Source organism: Chelmon rostratus, chromosome 20, assembly GCF_017976325.1.
Source record: "Chelmon rostratus isolate fCheRos1 chromosome 20, fCheRos1.pri, whole genome shotgun sequence".
Taxonomy (NCBI): Eukaryota; Metazoa; Chordata; class Actinopteri; order Chaetodontiformes; family Chaetodontidae; genus Chelmon; species Chelmon rostratus.
Window position 1 is genome coordinate 2,395,001 of NC_055677.1, and position 19,227 is coordinate 2,414,227.

Consider the following 19,227-nt stretch of genomic DNA (forward strand, 5'->3'; position numbering starts at 1 on the left):
GAACGTACCCTGCGACTGGAAACCTGCTCCTCTCTGCCCAGCTCGTCTCCTCCTCCTCTGGGGAGGTTCGGCATCTGCCTCACCTCGCTCGTCGCCGTCTGCCTCTTCACCGTGTGACTGCAGAGAGAAAAGACAGGAAGTGCTCAGAGGGCGTCGGTTCAAATCGCACCACCAGCTGGGAAAATAAAGGTCGCTGAAGTGGGAAACTACACAAAAACATTTGTTCCTAATGCAACTTTCCTGAAACTTTAAGTGATGGAGGCAACGAGGAAGCACTCCACCTGTTTACATCACCTCTGAGGCTTGAACTAAACCCAAACCGAGCCAATCCACGGGAAAGAAAGGCAGGAAGCGCCGTGCAGTGCTCACCTGCGTGACGGCAGCGGCAGCCTCATGAAGGTCTTGTACGTCCTCAGCTCTCTGTGGAGGTCCATGAAGTGTTTCTCCTTCCTCTTCACCAGCCACGTGAACTCGCCGTGTTTCAGCTCGATCTTAAACACCGCCGGCATCGACTGAGCACAGATGAAGCCACATGTTGACATTCAAAGCTTTACATTTTGAAAAGGTTTAAAAGGTCTAAATGAACCAAAACAAGTTCGAGAACTGCTTCTTGTGTTCTTTGCAACTGATTTGGCACCTTTAGACCCTCTTGGCATTAGACTAATTACAGCCTCACAAAGCTGCCAGCATCCAGATTTCTTTCTTCTTTAAAGACATTAAAATGCACCAATAATTTAAGTCCCAACAGCTGAAGGAGAATCTGGTTTGGAAGCGGTCTGAAAGGACCAGCCCAGTCATTTAAAACTGGTCTGACATTTGTGAGAACTTAAAACAGCAACATCATGTTCGCTATCTGTGCGCGTCTATGTGCACCTTGTTGACGCTCCTCTGTGTGGTGGTGTTGAAGCGGTCCTGGGCCGAGGTGAACCGCTCCACCTCCAGGATCTTGGCGGTGATCGGAGAGGACAGGAAGACTTTGGCCGTGGGCTCCTTGAAGCCCACCGTGTTGTAGATCGCAGAGAAGGACAGATGCTCCGCTGCAGGAGAACAGAGGCAGAAAAACAAACGGATCAGACAACAGACGTGTGGCGACGGCAGACGAACATCATAACAACAACATGTGCACACCTGGGGCGTTGGCGTCGGTCGTGTCGTACTCCCCGTCTCCCAGGTCCAACTCGCGGGTGTCCAGCTTCTCCATGATGCCGCTCATGTCGTTGGCAACCAGCTGCAGGGTGCTGGAGGTCGGCTCGGACTGCCGCAGCATGGTTAGCACTCAGTCTGGAGCCCGGGGCTCACCTGGAGGGGCAGGTGTGGAGGGGAAGGCAGTGTTAAACTAAGCATAGAGGTCAAACTTGAATCACATCCTCTCATTTTCCAGGCCCCAGGACTCAATCCAAGCCCAAGTGGTGGCAACCAAAGATCTTCTTAAAATGTATTTCATCCTTCCTGATCAGGCGTCCGAACCACCTGAACTGTCTCGTTTCAACAAGAGCAGCTGTCCACCTCTGATCTACGTACAGTTCTGATAACCTTTAACCCACCAACTGAACTGAGGTCTGCAGATGAGGTGTGCAAACAGACAATCATGAGTTCTACAATTAAAAAGCACCAGAAAGCTATGACTGCACTCGTGTTTCCTCAGAAAGCTTTGGCTCCGTTTTATAAAATCCTGCTTGAACAACAATGCAAGAAAGTGTGAAATCCCACCTGGAGGTTTAACCTGAAGCAGCATTTCACCCCTGAGTCAATGTGTAACTGCTTCTGCACTGATGAGGAAGAGCTTCATGTGTTCATTAACTCAACAGCGAGATGACGGCGAGCGACTCAGTCGTTCGTGTCAAAGCAGGATTTTACTGTCGGAGCTGGTTGAGCTTCATTTTCAGCTCCTGCAACAAACAGCAGCTGACGATTGTTTTCATTCTGGATCAATCTGCCGATTATTTGTGGCGACGATGAGGCCAAAGTGACGCCTTCACAGTGTTTGTTTATACCAAAGCTCCACATTATTACAAACACATTCAGATCATTCAGAGGAAAAGCAGCAAATCTTCATGTTTGAGAATCTGAACCATGAAAGTTTTACTTGTACGAACTGTTAAAGCTGACTGAAGCCGGCAGAAACGAGTGATGAAGTGATGAAGGTGCCATGAAAAGAAAAGGCTTCAGTAAAATACGAGTGCAGTAGTTGAGTAAATGTACTTAGTTATTGGTAACTGACTGAAGTGCTTCTTTCCTGTCATCTGTCATCACTCCTTCTCCCTCCATCCACCTCTGCCAGCTCCACAACCTGCAGCTCTTCCATCCATCCACCTCTCTCTGTCTCTCACATCAGATAATCCAAACAGCAGGATTAGCAGAGGAGACGCACAGGAAGCAGAGGCCTTTCTGACCACATTCCTCAGAGGGGAAAAAAAAGGAGGTCAAACGGTTTGTGCTCATGAATGAAAAAAGGATTGACTGGAGGGATTTTCACATAAACTGACCCAGAAACATGAACGCTGAGTGAAACACACACAGAGACAATGAAGACAACTGGACCGAACCCATCTGTCCTTAACGCAGCAGTCCAACCCTTCAGCCAATCAGGAACAAGCAGCTACAGGTGACAGTTATTGGTTTGAAGCCCTGCAGGTTTCATTCAGAGTTATAAAGTGCCAAGAATCTCAGTTTTAAAATGCTAAAGTATCTGAATCCAGTCCAGAAAAAAATGAATGAAATGAAACGTTAACGCTCTGAACAGCTGCCGTAACTTAACAACACACAATAAAACACAATAATAATTCAAGCTATCACTTCATCAATGATCGATATGAGCAGAAGTTTTAGGATGCTCTCATATTCTGTCTCGCAGCTTCTTAAAAACTTTCTGAAAAGTGCTTCTAAGAACAGGACGTGTTACATTTGTGCAGAGAGTGAAGCTGTGGTTCGACTGCGGTCTGCCTGCTTTCATTTCCTCCTCCAGACGACACCACCACCAACCACAGCCGGCGGGGAGACGGTCCCGTATCAGCGGCAGCCACCTGAACCCCCACCTGCTCCTTTCCAAAGCTACAAGCCTCCAAACTGAACGACTCAAGTGTGTAAAACTGTAGTTCAAAGTGAGTTAGTTTACTCATAAGAGCTGCTTCAGGGTTAAACAGACGCATCTCTACACTAGAGACACAGAGATGAAATTTGCATCGTCCACTGAAGTGTCAGTGCTCCGTTAATGTCGTCCTCCATCATGAAGACACAACTTCACAGTCTAATTATTAACTTTTAACCAGAGAAAAACGTTGTTTCATCGTCCACAGGTTCAGTATCTCCAGCACAATCCGCTTTTATTCCAGATGTTTCCATCACGGGACGTTAAATCTCTCCAAAGAACATCTGAGTGTTAGCGTCTCCGACACAGATTGAGTCTTTCTTAATGGAAACTCAAGAGTTCAGTCCTGCTTTTAAATGAAGACTTCCCCCCCAAAAAGATAATTAACCGGGTTTCTGGACTATTTCTCTCTCACTGTGGTCAAAGCTGTTTTTGCCCCTGACCCGTACATATGAGCCGTCTTCATCAACAGCATGTCTATAATCAGATCATTTGAATAACTTTTAGAGGCCTGAATGGGCAAAACTACATTATTATGCAAGAAAGAAGCAAAGATTGAAGGAAAAATTCAGAAAAATAATAATAATTTTGTGTGTCAAAGCTGAGTTTTTCCTTATTTGCTACTTGAGTAATCAGCTTATCCTCCAGGCTGTGATCCACTGATGTGTTCATCACCTCCTGGCTAACACCTGATATTTGAACGTATTTACATACATACAGTAAATGATATGGGTCGTATCTTTCAGCACTCCCACAGAAAGTCTCTGTGCAAACTAAAACAAATCAGATGCAAATTTAACTTTACTGAAGTACCACAACGCTGCAAACACATCTGGTTGCACAACCCAGACACACACAGTGTACATAACCCGAAGTATGCAAACCGTCCTCGGCGTGGACGTCCCTCGTGTTTCTGTCTTTTTGTCCCACTGATGTACTGAAACTGTGCGAGGGAGAAATGTGTGTGTGTGTGAGGTGTGTCCACAGACATCGAACAATAGCTCCCGGTGGAACCGGCGCTGCAGGGAGTTCACAAGTAACAGAAAACAACAGGAATAAAAGCAAAGGAGGGACAGAAAGACACAAAGGCCGAGGAACAGTGAGGAGAGCTGACACGGAGGAGAAAACTGAGATTATACAGATTAAAAACAGCAGCTGGAGGGAGGTTGTGTTTCACGCCGCAGAAAGCAGCACAGCTTCAGTTACTCTCATATCTTTTGTCTGAGAGGGAATAATGTTATCAGCACTCAAAATCACAAACCCCGGCATTTTCTCAACATTTGAACTAGATGTGAAAACAAGCAGAATTAAAGAGCTGGAGCTTGTGAGCTTGTTTCTGCCTGTTTCACCAGCTCAGGAGCTTCTTCATGAAGGTGGAGCTCAGCGCTTAAAACAGCCATTTCTGGGTACAGACCCTGGTCTGCTGCTGAAACATCTGTTCAGCTAACTTACTGCCTGAATCACTGTGCTGTGATAAGAACAGGCCCAAACAGCCCTCACATACACCACAGTGTGCTGACTTCTTTCATATGAGGCCCGACGCTGGTTCAGAATTCAGCTTTTCAATATGTGTGAGCTTGTAGAATATAGCCAACAGGAAATGACATGAACATCTCTGGATCTCTGCAGCTAATATCTTAAATGTCAAATAACAAGTTAAACATTGTGTTGTGCTAGAAATCCTCTCATTTAAAAAAAAAGGGTGACGATGAGATATCGTGTAGACCAGGTAGACCAGGATATCAGTTCATGACAAATTTAATCATAACGCCCGTTAATTAAATGGAGAGACGATAGATAATAATACTGAAATAATGCTCAGCTAATTTGAATTTTCCCTTCAGTGTTTTCCTTAAAAAAAACGGACTGACCAGTTTTCTTCAGAAATGCACTTAAAGGTGTGCTTTCTGTTATTTCAGCAAACATTTGCCTTTGAACTCATCCAGCAGACACTGAGCCACATGGACATCCCATGGAGTCAGTTTGTGTCCAACATTCTGTCTCTGTCAGCTCTGTCTTTGGTCTCCGCCACCTCCCGATGGACGTGTCTGTCTCTTCAGCCGCTAAACGCTCCACCATGTCCACCGGCTCGTCTCTAACGGCGTCTGTCTGCCGTTCGCTGCTCAGCGGGTCGCTCTGGTGGCTTTTCACAGCTCGCCTGATGCAAACGGCTGCTGGAAACACCGAGACTGAACCACACGGGAAAATGTGCCACAGAAGCCACACGATGCCCGAAATCAGGATCAATAGCTGCTGGTGCGACTTCCAGTCATTTCACTGAGTTATTATTAAAATATCCATTAATGGATCCTTAATCTTCTGCTTCTGCACTTAAATCTTTTCTATTTAAAGACATTTTCTGAGGACATCATGCAAATTAAATCATCGAACCATGAGAGGAAATCGAGCTTGAAGGTTCATTATAGACCTTGGAACGATCAAAAAATATCTTAAGATGATTAATGCAGCCAGTGGTCGGCTTGTTTGTGTATGTGTGTGTGTGTGTGTGTGTGTGTGTGTGTGTGTGTGTATTATGCCAAGCCCTGTGAGCACTCACATTGATTGGGTACAGTGTGGACTATTACCCCCCCACAGCATCACTCGCCAGCCAGGTGGTGGGCTGTTGAGTGTGCACACATGCACGCACGCACATACACACACGCACGCACGCACGCACACACACACACACACACACAAAACATGCAATCAGATTGACTCACTTACAAAATTTGCTTCCTTCGTCTTTTCTTTAACTTTTGTAACTTCTCATTTTCTCATACACACACACACACACACACACACACACACACAATGAAGTAATTTTAAACATTTTAAGTCGCTCTCTCACACCTCTGCTGAGTCATTTAACACTAACAGCGCCGTTGGCCGGTTCGGACTGCTGACCACATTCTCAACTGACCCGAGAGCGACAGTGCACCTGTAAGACGGTTTGCAACCACCACAGAAGAAGAGAGTGACGAGAAAGCACAGAGCAGGAGATTTTAAGAGAGTTTACAGTCCTCTGAAAGCTTTGTCGGCTTTTTCAAATGAAAAATGAGCAAAATCCTTCTTTTATATGGACTCTACAGTAACAATTGGTGTGATTTTTATATTGCACTGACTGATTGACTGACTGACTGGTTTACAACTTAGAGACGCCACACCGGCCTCTGAGAACATGCGATGGCATTTAAAGTTGTTTTTCATATTTCAGAGTAGAGACCCGTTGATAAAAGAGCCGACAGTCGCTATTATTCATTCAGTGCGACTCGTTAGTCGTCACTACATTTTGCATTGATGAAGAGAATTCCAAACGCATCGTTCCCCAAATGCAAAATGCAAACTCATCATTACAGATCAAAGTTTGACTTTTTGATGATGGTTGGAATTTCTGTATCTGCCTCCAACATGCTGGGCTGGACGAAGAAAGGGCGATTTGAAGACTTTATGATGGCGCTTATTATCATTCCTGATATATTACAGTCTTACAGAAAAACTTAAGTGCTTGGTTGGTAATTGAAATAACTAGAAATAAGAGTCACACACACAAACACACACACACACACACACACAGTGAGGGCATCCACTGACCTGAGCCCGCGGAGGCTGAGGGAAGCCCATCATCATCATCATCATCATCATGTCTTCACATCCCTAAACTGTCTCTCTGTCGCAAACCAACCAGCCGCTCTCCTCTTCTGTCTTTTGTCTGGTTCTTCTTCACACACTCTCTACAACACACCCACACACACTCACACACACATGCACAGACACACACACACACACACACACACACACACATCCACAGAGCCCTGACAGACAGTCTGGGAGGTGCAGAGCCGAGTGCAGCGGCGCCGCGGGGACAGGAGGGGCAGGCTCAGGCGGGCGGGACGCAGCCGGGAGGAGGACACACGATTGGTCTGAAGGGCATTCAGGAGCCCCAACACAGCCAATGAGAGGGGAGGGGGGACTTCCTGTTTGAGGCACCTGTCTGTGTTAAAGGGGCTTTGTGCAATTTCAAGAAACTTCCCCCAACTTTTCATTCAGTCTTAATTCTCCATTACTGGATCAGCAGAAAATCAATCAGCAACTCTTTTGATAATCAATGAATCCTTTTTTTTCTCATTCCCTTGTCATTTCTTCCAAAATGTCACAGCAAAGTGGAATATATTTGGGTTTTCAGCTGCTGGTCAAACAAAAGAAATTTGAAGATGTGACTTAAAGGACCAAACGATTAATAGAGAAAATAATCTGCAGATGAACCAATAAGGGAAATAACTGTTAGTTTCTTTTTCAGGTTTTGGTTTGTTAGTTTAGAAGTTCAGCCAATCACTGAAACTCTGCATATGACGACACGACGTGTTACAAAAGACTTTGGGAAACACGCGTTTGAACTTTGTTGCGTAGAGCTACATGAGAACATTGATAACACTCTCATGTCTGTACACATGAAGCTAATGCCAGCAGCCGTTTAGCTTAGCTTAGCACAAAGACTGAAAACGGGGGGAAACAGCTAGCCTGGCTCTGTCTGAAGTAACACACTCTGCTTACTAAAGCTCACTAATTAACACAATATATCTGATTTGTTTAATCTGTGCAAACAAATGAGTTTTGCACTGGAACTTTTTCTTGTGTGGGTGCAGGCTTATTTCCAGGCTTTGTGCTAAGCTAAGCTAACCGGCAGCAGCTTCATGTTGAGCATACAGACTTGAGTGGTATCAATCTTCTCATCGAATTGTCTGCAAGAAAACAGGTATATTTCCAAAAATAGTTAAATTATTCCTTCAAAGCTACGGAGACAACTGACCATCAAATATACGTTAATGATTTAGTCTACGAAGCCAAAGGAGATGTCTTCTAACCGCTTGTTTTGTCCGTCCAACAGTCCAAAACCCAAAGATATTCAGTTTTACCATCATAAGACAGAGAAGAGCAGCAAATCCTCACATTCAGCAAGCTGACCAGCTTTAGCATGTTAGCTTCAAAACAGTTGCTCAATTTAAGCCCAAATTCATGTTATTCAAGAGGCTTTGAGCTCATTCGTTGCAGATCATTTGGTCACAGATAAATGAATTCTCCTCTGAGGACGTGCGAGTACGAGAAGAGGTTTTAAGACGATGAAATCAACTTCATGACATCTCTGCACGTGTCGAATCTTCCTGTGACTAAATGTTTATTTAGGAAACAGGCTGAACCAGAATGAATTTAACAGACTCGAGTGTGTGAAGCTGCCTGAGACTGAGCTGCTCCCCGCCCCGAAACGAGCCGGCCGACACCACTCGCTGTTGACATTCCAGACAAGGACCACAGCATTCAGTCTCCCACCCACATGTGAGCTCTGAGGCGCGCGCGCACACACACACACACACACACACACACACACACACACACACACAAAGCTTTCACAATACGAGCTGAAGGGGAAAAATGAGTAGCAATGATTGTGCTGTACGAGGCAGGATCTCTGCCTAAATGGCAACATTTCTCTATGGAGTCTGGTGGGAGTCACACAGGGAAAGTAGTTCCTGCCCTCAAACTACAAATAGTTCCTAAGAATGGCTCATTTATGCTCGTAATATACTTATTTCCTCTCCTGGCTTCTGTATTTCATTCTCTCAAATTAATAATTAGCAGTCTCAAATGACTGAACTGTGCCCTCGCACTTCTTAAGTTGCCCCCTTCCGCCTCTTCTGTGCATCCACCCAAAACCATGACGTGCTCTAAAGCTCTGAATGTGAATTTTATTCTTGTAGATGAAGTTTCATCAAAGTCCCAGGGTTAAATTATCTGCTTTCCACTAAAATGTTTGCCGTGCTGCCGTACATCAGTCCAAGATTACAATAAAATCATTTTAGGTCCACAAGGTCCATAAAAATGCTGAAGAACCAAGGGCACACATAATGAAGCTGATACCTTTACACTATTGACTCAATCCTAATTAATCAATCACAGGCTAATTACACAGGTCACCAAGTTGATTGCACTGAAATGTAAGTTGGAGGCTTGAGGGAAGGATCTATAAAAGATTTTACCTCCTTAAATCCTCCTGGGCTCCAGCCTGTTAACATGCTTACAATGACAATGCTAACATTCAGATTGCTAATTAGCACCAAAACCAAAGTACAGCTGAGGCTGAGGTGAATAGATTTACTTCTGCAGACATTTTGTCATAAAAAGTATCTCACACATTAAACTTTTGCCCTGTTGATGAAAAGTTAAGGGATAACCAAAGTCAATAGTAAACAAATAAGACTTCTGGTATTGAAATGCTAATTTCTACACTGTATCCAGGTTGAATATAACCTTCTCCCACAGGTGCCTCATGAGCTGCAGGCTGGAGATATCTCCCACCACAGAAAGAGGAATATTCACAAGACCATGTGAAATATCTTCCCATCTGAGAAAACACTCCAGCCTCTTCCAATATGGACGTTATAATAGCCAACAGAGTAGTTTCTCTGTACAGAACTTACTTTAAAAACAGTGCAACAGACCAAAAATACCCCCAGACGCAAAAGCACAAGTCAGAGACGACTGCAAATGAATGCAAACATTACAAAGTACACAAGATTACATAAGAAAGATAACACGTGCTAAGAGGAAGGTCTGAAGCAGAGTAACTCCTCGACGGCACTCTGCTGTTCGCTGCTCCTGATCAATCCTGTGCATCTAATCTCAACATCTCAATGATTGTTCCTCAGTGCCTGTGAAGTTTAACTTGAGCTACACTATATTTAAACTGTAGAAGATCCCATGCTGCAAACTAGAGGATCAAATCTCCAAATGGTCTTAAAAACAGAACAGAAACATACTTTTCTTTTGAGTCGTTTGTCAGTTAACAGGTGTCACTTCACCGCTGCTTATTTCTTTCTCTTTTTTTAAAAAAAAAATCCGGGCCTGAATTGGTGATTTTGTCTCCAGAACAAACAGGTTTGCATCCCTGTACATGAGAGGTGGTGTGCTACTGCTGCAGGATGGCAGGAAGCCAGTGCCAACGTGACTCAGGGAAAAACACATGTGGAGAAGAAACTGATTCACGATCACACGGCGAGTTCAGCAGCATCGCAAATCCCCGAAAACACCACCGTCCTCACCTGTCTGAGGACAAAAGTCAAAGAAACGTCTGTACTGTGCTGTTGACAGGTGAGTGATTATATTTAACTGAACATGACCGCAGTGAAGACATTGTGTGACACTGCCACCTGGTGGTCAGCTCTGTCGACTGTATATAAATACTGTACATTTTGCACAGGTAATTAATAAACCTGGTGGTGGAAGAAATTAGTAAAGGCTGCATTACATTCCTGTACAGCTGGACTAATGCAAAAAAAATATATATTATTACTATAACTCTCCCCTTTTTCTGGCCCTGAGCATGCTTGTATCAAGTTTTAGCTTTAAAACCATTACACAGACCATGCATTATATTAGCTTGTGCTAACATGTTGCAGATGTTGCACCGAACAATTACAGGAAATATTATCAACACAGCAATATGGCCAAGAGCAACGTCCAAATCACAGGAGCTGTAACCTTTTGATAAAGGTGCAATGTGTCACAACATAAATGAAGCATTGTGGTGCCACCGAGATGCAAACAAATCAGTAAGAGAAATCACGCTTGTCAGCACAACTCTCGTCATCATCCTTTTTTATTTTTTTGTGAACAAAACAAGTGAAAATAAAACGCAAACATGCCCACTCCCACTAAAACTGTGACTCATATCGCAAATGTAACATCTGTCAAAATAATCCCAATACGATGTTTTTGTTGTTTATTTATCATTCTAATAAAAGCCTGTAAAAGGGTGGAAATATTTCAGGCTCCACTGAAGAAACTCTTTAAGTAAACGTAAAAAACGTAGATGACCTTTGCTCAGCAGAGGTAAAAATATGTAAAGTATTCTCAGTATTCAGACGGAGTAGTACTCTCACTGGATGACAACCTTGTATTTCCAGTTCTGGGGAGTGTCAGGCTTTACTTTAGACGCTTTAGAAGAATAAGTAGAGAATGAAAGGAGGAAATCACGGTTTAAAATTGCAAACTAACCAATAACTCCAGCTGTCTGATAAATGGAGGAAAAACTCAAGTAAATGTTTAAATATTCCTGACACTCTTATTAGACAAGTCTCTCCAGGAAACTTCCTGAAAATTATTACAACTTTACAGGCTCAGTTTGGAAGTTTTGGTTTATTTTTCAGCCATGCTGTGGCTCAGCCAGATGAACCACTATGGGATGGATCACAATAAAATCTGATTAAAAAATAATATGTCCAATATGTTTCTGTCCAAAAACCAGCAGAACTAATGACATTCCCGTCAGTCCGAGCTGTGCGTGCATTTATTTTAGTGCTAACAGCAAATGCTAGCATGCTAACATGCTAAACTAAATAGGATGGCATGGTCAACCTTATGCCTGCTAAACATGAGCATGTTAGCATTGTCATTCTAAGAATATTAGCATGCTAACGTTAGCTCAAAGTGGTGCAGCCTCACAGGGCTGTTAGCACGGCTGTAGTCCTGTTCTTCATACTACAGCTGCACATACTGAGGCCACCGTACGATACAGTAAAAACCAGCGAAACTGTTCTAACCAGAGCAGCAGAACAGCTCTGCTGCAAGAACGCAGAACCTGCATCTCTTTCTTTTCATGGTTTCCTATGTTTTGTCCTGCATGCTGTGCTGAAGGCTACTTCAGAAGAAGCTTTAAACCAGCTGCAGTTTTTTGACTCAGCTGCATCGTTTGCTTTGTGTCTTTTCGTTTGGGTCGGGGAGTCGGGGGCCTTTGCATTGTTTGTGTCCAGGGGCCCGTTGTCTCAGGATCCGTCCCTGTCAGAGAGTTTCCTGACTGGTGTCTTGCCATTTTTAGCAACATCGGACAGTTTGATGAATGTAGACAGACATCATCCAGCAGCATGTGACTGCCAGTTTGCAACACACTTCCCCTTTGTTGCACTGTAAATGTGTGTAATACCCTGTGTGTGTGTGTGTGTGTGTGTGTGTGTGTGTGTGTGTGTGTGTCGGGCCGGTCAGGTAAGCCTCTCACTGACTGTTTCTGTCTGTGTGGAGGTGAAGACGCCTCCCGTAGCCCCAGGAAGCCTCTTGTTTCTGTCAGATGATCACTATCTCCTGATCCACGACAAACATGACTCAACTGAAATGCTTTCACCAGCCAAACCAGTAGCACAACAGGCCGTGTGTGCGCTCAATTTACTGAGACATTTTAGGCATTCAGCCGACACTCCCACAGCATCGCAAGTCGCCATTATGAGCAACAGGAGAAACACCACCTCAATTCACTGCCTCCATCAGAATGAACTGGAATGTTTTGAAAGATGCTTCATTTTGAACGCAACACTCCTGAAACTCCTGATCTGATGTGGCCTTCATACTGAACACTCATGTGATTAATCTCAGCTGAGCTTTAAATCTAATGGTTTCATTGTTTGGGCTGTTAAATATAAGAAAATTAGAACAAAATAACCCACAACAAGCTCCCTGAGTGAAAGACGGCCTCTTCCAATCGTTTATTTCACGGTATTTTCCAGTAAAGTCGTCAGCCTGCTTCCTCAGAGCTGCTATTCAGGCGGTCGAACAGCTTCAGAACCCGTTTCCCCCGACAACCTCTCCAAACCCCACAGCCACACCCACTTCGCGTCGTGATTGGTCGGCTGTGCAGGGGTGAGGAAGGAGTTTTCAGACGTGCACACCTTTACAATAATCTGATGGCAGTTTAACACACAAAAGCCGTGACGACAGTCCTACAGGTCGGACCTGTAGCAGCTCCACTGCAGGCTGCAGCTGCACAGGCTGCAATGATTAATCGATTAAACGATTGGCTGCCACCAATCAAATTTATCACCAACTACTTTGATGAATCAATTAATCAGTTTGAGTCATCGTTTAAGCAAAAACAGTCAAAATTTCAGCTTCATAAATGTGAATATTTCCTGGTCATTCACTCCTGTGACAGTAAACTCAGCATCTTCTGGGAGGACGTCATCTTTTTCACCGTTTTCTGACGTTTTGTTGATGAAACAACTAATCGATTGATGGACAATGAGAATAATTAGTTGCAGTGCTTGTATACTGAATGCTAAGATCACTGAAATGAATTGTATTATCTCAATCATCATCTCTCATATTAAACCGGTGAATCACTACAGTATATTAACAAACAGTAACAAAACAGAACTTCTTCTGGTCGGTACCAAAGCATCACTATACAAAACTGACAGTTTCCACCTCGATTTTGACAGCTCCACAGTGTCCCCCCTCCCCTCAGGTTAAGAGTCTGGGTGTCATCCTCGATAGCTCACTGTCTTTCCACTCTCACATCAATAACATTACCTGGTCTGCCTATTTTCATTTACACAACATCAACCTTCTCCGTCCCTCTCTCCCCCCTCACACCGCTGCTATCCTGGTCCACAGCCTCGTCACTTCCCATCTTGATTACTGTAATTCACTCCTTTTCGGTGTCCCTCACAAGTCCCTCGATAAACTTCAACTGGTTCAAAACTCTGCAGCCCGCATCATCACCAAGACCCCCCTCCTCTCACCATATTACCCCCTCTGACCTCCTCTCCATAGCCACCCCCTCTCGTTCCCTCAGATCATCCTCCTCTCTCCACCTCTCTGTGCCCTCCGCCCGTCTCAGCACCACGGGGGGCAGAGCTTTCAGTCGCTCTGCTCCCCAACTCTGGAATTCACTACCGCCCGACATCAGAAACATTGATTCTCCCCCCACTTTCAAATCCAAACTGAAAACTCATCTGTTCCGGACTGCCTTCTCTTTATAACCCCACTTCTCCTTGTTGCTTGTTTTTACTTGTTGGGTTTTATTTATTGTGCTTGTATTCATCCTGTGTATTTGTGTATTTATTGTGCTTGTATTTATCCTGTGTTATTTGTGTTTTACCCGCTCTGTAAAGTGTCCCTGAGTGTTCTGAAAGGCGCTTCCAAATAAAATGTATTATTATTATTATTATTATTATTATTCTCATTTGGTTATTGTTGCTGCTGCTTGAAACATGTTGTGCATTTATATCAGTTTTAAAGTGTCACATTTTTATTGAATGACAGAATCAGACTGTACCAAGAGCTGAATCTGATTAACACGTGTGTGTGTGTTGATATGAATAATGAGAGGAAGTGAATTATAGTATATGCTGGAGAGGAGTCATGGTGAACTCTGCCTCGCGTACCAAACCTCACTCTTTCTGCATGTGTTCAGTCATTGGAGCTCAGTGATGCTTCCTTTGTTTCCAGAAGGTTCCGGGTTACTTTAAGTGCTGCAGGTGATTTTTGTCTCCTGTTAAACACCTGCAGCATCAGTACACCTGTTGCACAGCAGCACGGGGCCCTGGTTGTTATATATACATACTGTTTAATCATGGTGGAGTGCTGTATACAATGACTGGTCCAAACTTCCGTCTGACTGCTGGCTGTGAGGAACGTAAACAGACGTCGCATCCTATCATACTCTGAATACTTTGATGGGAACTCGTTTAATCTGAGGAGAGAATGTGGCTCGTGTACCTGCAGCCACTTCAGATCCTGACGCGATGAAGATCAGTGTGAGGAAGTGAAACCAGAGATGCTTTTATCCTGCGGGAAGCATCTTCGGCGTGTTGCTGAGAGTTAATTCAACTCGACACGCTCCGCGGGGAAAATCAAACCTGTGACCTTTCGGTTACACAATCATCTCTTTAAGCCCTGAGTCACTTTGTGCTGCTGCACCACTGTGATCCTTCATTCCAGCTGCATTTTAGTCCTTTCAGGGGAAGTTGTGGAAATATAAAATCAGTGTCTTAGAATAATTTTAGGTATCAAGAGTTGTTTCCCCTCTCTGTCACTGGTCTGTGCTTCCAGGATCCTTCAATGACTTTAAGGGTGTTTTTTCCTAAAATTCAAGGACTGAGATCAACATGTTTCAGCTAAAACAACACTTGACAAAGTCAGACCTCACAGACTCGTCACTTTGAGGAAAAACAGGTGAAATCACAGCTACATCGGCACGAACATGGCAGCTGTGGTTTCTACCATTTGAACTATATGGCCAAAAGTATGTGGACACAGCTGTCCACATGTGTATTTTTGGTCCGAGTCTGTTCTGGTTGAGGAAATCTTGGCGTTACACCCACAGAGTCTCTCTCACACACACAAACACACACACACACACACACACACACACACACACAGACAACAATGTTACTATGACAACAACATTTTAGACACTAATGTTCTTCCATCTTTGAGTAAAACAGTTTGTTTCCTGTTTCTACATCAAACTGTGAACAAAGCAGCTCTGTAACCTGTTTGGTGTGGAAGAACTGGTCTTCAGAGACCTGAACCCCATCCAGCACCTCTGGGATGAACTGGGAACCAGAGCTCATCAGCCAATAATCACATTTCATCACATTATATATGTATTTAGCCCCAGTGTCTGCAGTTGCTGCCCGGTCTTAATAAAGGCTGGACCACTTCCACTGCCCTCGAGCTCTGCTTCACCTATCTGTGTGTGTGTGTGTGTGTGTGTGTGTGTGTGTGTGTTGGGTTCAAAATCCACGAACACACCCACAAAGTCAATTAAGCACTCCCATGCTGTGGACTGTGTTTGCTGGCACAGCCATTACATGAATATGTAATCTCACTCTCTCTCTCACACACACACACACACACACACACACACACACGCACGCACGCACGCACACACACACACACACACACTTACCTGTGCACAACAATATTAGAGCCAAGACCATTAGTCATTCTCTATGGGAGTATGAGTCAACTCTGTCCTGTTTAATTCATGACGAAAAAATTACGCACACAAACACTGGACGAGCAGGTCCTTCTAACACACACACACACACACACACACACAAACACACACAAACACACACACACACACACACACAAAAAAAACACAATACGAGCTGAAGGGGAAAAATGAGTAGCAAAGATTGTGCTGTACGAGGCAGGATCTCTGCCTAAATGGCAACATTTCTCTATGGAGTCTGGTGGGAGTCACACAGGGAAAGTAGTTCCTGCCCTCAAACTACAAATAGTTCCTAAGAATGGCTCTTTATGCTCTTAATATACTTATTTCCTCTCTTGGCTTCTGTATTTCATTCTCTCAAATTAATAATTAGCAGTCTCAAATGACTGAACTGTGCCCTCGCACTTCTTAAGTTGCCCCCTTCTCCTTTTCCCCTTTCTTCTTCTCTTTTTCCTCAGACTTCCTGTCTGTACTTCCTGTCCATCACATACAGTAACAGAAGTCTTACAACAACCCCTTCAAGTCTCCAAACCAGCCATGTTGTTACCTAATAAGTCTTTCAGCAGAGGGACAGCAGCATTGCAGCAGAGCTAACTTTCTGCAGACCTACGTGACCACTGCCAAGCAGTTTGCCAAGCAGCAAAAGTCTGTTTCGTGTTCTCCTAGACCACATTTAGTGAGTGACAGACCGAGTTCTTCAAGGCCTGGGTGATCCTGGGTGAGTCATAAATACAAAAGGTGAACTGCTGAGCAAGAAAAACAGGTTCACTGATAAAAAGCCGACAGGTACAAGAGTGTGGATTAGAAAAAAGAGCCGACTCCAACTCCCAAGGTGCATTGCGGGAAGTAGCTTGAAGCACTGCAAACCACAAGCAGAAGCTTAAAACCCTGCTCTAATATTCAGCAGCTTAAATCAGTTCAGCGTTTGTTCAGAACCGCAACAAGAGAGCAAAATACAATTCACCAGAAACAAGCTGACATATTTTAAACTGACGCTCATAACAAAACATCTTAGTGCAGCTCAATTACCTGCCTGAGGAGGATCATTAAACAGGCCATAATCAATACGGAATAAATCAGGAGATCAATGAAGGACTGACTCTTAGCGAGCGAGAGATTCAAAAATATATCTCACAATCAGTGTTTTTATCGTGACCCGTGATAAAATCTCAAACTGTACTGATGCAGTGACTCTTTATGTCCACACACTCGGCTTCTCTGAACAAACACAGGCAGGTATGAAGCTGCATCAGGGTGAAGAGGAGGTGGGCCCACGAAGACCACCTCTGCTACAATCATTAATAATTAAAACCCTTTCATGAAATAAACTTCTAACCTTAATGGGAAAAAAATATTTTCTTGTTAATTTAAAGCCTGATTATTGTTCAGTCACCTGCTGCCTAAACTCACCTGAGGTCTGACTGTAGGGTGATCACGTGGAAACAGACATTAAGCGAAGGAGGAAACATTTAAAGCAGCTGAAGTGTGAAGGCAAAGGAGACCGCAGGAACGGATGCAGGCGGAGTGATTGTTAGATAGAAATTAACAATATCAGTTATCAAACCCGGTCCTCGCGCAGGGCTTGATAAGGTGCTGCTGGTGGTGTTGTGGGTGTGTTTGTGTGTGTGTGTGTGTGTGTGTAGGGGGGGGGGTAAAAACTGCGTGATGGGCTGGCTGATTTGGAGGAAGTGGTTTTATTTAACTGCGATCCATCGAGCAGCGACAAATCAAGAAGCGAGCTCTGCCAGCAGAGTGCAACACCACGCCGAGCCCCGGTACAGGTCTGACCCGTTCTGATCCGCCTCTGGAGACCTCCGTGAACCTGCCTGCGGGCCAGGGTTTGGTCCTGTGGATCAACTGATTCAATTCACACGAGATTTAACATCACCGACACCGACACCGACACCTACACCCGAACACATGGCTGATGTGTGGCCACCGCGGTCCGGCGCTCAGCAGCAGGATGCTCTGGGCGACCACTGCAGAGGACGGATGCCTTCACGTGCCAAAAGACACCCGCAATAACAAGCGCAGTTCCCATCAGCGCATCACAATTACGCGCTAACTTTACGCGCAGAGGCGAATCACCATCAATTACGCTTTTACGCACCTGCGCTGCCACAACAAGAGCAAACTTTACCAAACACTGAGCGGGTTAAATCCCAATCACACACACACACACAGCGGCTAACACACTGGAATGAAGCCTGAATGTGATTCTTACCTCCTGATGTGAACTGAAGCGACAGCAGCTGCTGGTTTGTGTGTGTGGAGGCGCAGTCAGCCGCTGACCAAATCCACCAGACTGGTGTGAGAGCAACAAAAACTAACAGCAGGACTTCCTGTGGCACTTTCAAAATAAAATTCACTTGTACTGTCCGTGCCTAGAATTTCTAATTTATTCCCTCCACACTGTCAAAAGACTCATTTTGTTGTTTGTTCACTCTTCATATTCCATGTCATATAGGTATAATATCCTGTAAATAGTAACAGTCAATATTTGATATCTCATTCGTTGCTTTTCCTTACGTTTCTCTCCCATACATTGTTTGATTGATTAACTGAATGGATGACTCAAGCACAGTGGAAATTATTTGTCATATTGCTTGGAAAATCCTTGGAGACAAATCTGACATTTGCCAAAACAAAAAAAAAAACAAAAAAAAAACACTGACTTTGACTGCAGCTGTTTTTATGTGTGTTTGTCTGTATGTTTGTGATTTTTGCCCCGGGGCTCCTGAGCAGGTTAATCCAGCCATTCAGTTTCTTGCCAGTTTCAGTGACGCCCTGTCAGATCACCAGGTCAGCTTGGAAATGTTGCACGTAATGTGCATTAAATGTGAAGCCAAATTACTTTTCTCCTAATATTTTAAGAAGTTATATCAAGTTTTATTCAAGATATGATGCGGGGTCGTGAACTTCACTCTGAATTGAATACTCTGCATGTTTGCTTTAATGCATGTAAACTGTCTGTTAACTCTAAAAATACAAATCAACATAACATATGAAATGTTACGAAGAGTTCACATGAAGATAAATGACTATCAACGTAGCAAATCAAGTGTTTATTTTGAAGGGAAAAATCACCTTACTTCCGGGTTAACTTGCTTTTCTTCCGCTAACTTGACGCAGCTGCTCGCCACAAGCTTCCTCTGTTAAACCACGCCTGGAAACATTTGTAGTTTCTTTGCAGAAGACACACATAGTTCACTTGCAGTGTGATATGTTCAAAAAGACACCCTGACGGTATCACAGCAGAACTGTGGAAGAATCACAGAAATACCTCAGTGGTTTGATGGCAGACGACAGGAAACAAACTTAAAGTCCCTGCAGGAACATTACATGAATATTTGAT

At 44.0% G+C, this 19,227-nt stretch overlaps 1 protein-coding gene across 3 annotated transcripts in view; it reads right to left on the reverse strand.

Annotated features, from left to right (window-relative positions):
* The window catches only part of pld1b (phospholipase D1b), a 34,289-nt gene extending 16,131 nt beyond the window's left edge, over window positions 1–18,158 (reverse strand). The window contains exons 1-5 of one of the 3 annotated variants that reach the window (XM_041961359.1): window positions 18,097–18,158; window positions 1,129–1,299; window positions 874–1,037; window positions 370–512; window positions 9–117 (exon numbers count right to left, since the gene is read on the reverse strand). In XM_041961359.1, the coding sequence (XP_041817293.1) occupies window positions 9–117; window positions 370–512; window positions 874–1,037; window positions 1,129–1,267 (555 nt within the window). In that variant the 5' untranslated portion in view covers window positions 1,268–1,299; window positions 18,097–18,158. Of the gene's footprint in view, window positions 1–8; window positions 118–369; window positions 513–873; window positions 1,038–1,128; window positions 1,300–6,679; window positions 6,840–17,282; window positions 17,323–18,096 lie in introns of those variants that run through there. The other 2 variants (XM_041961361.1, XM_041961360.1) reach the window with 2 other exon arrangements.
* Window positions 18,159–19,227: the final 1,069 nt, after the last annotated feature.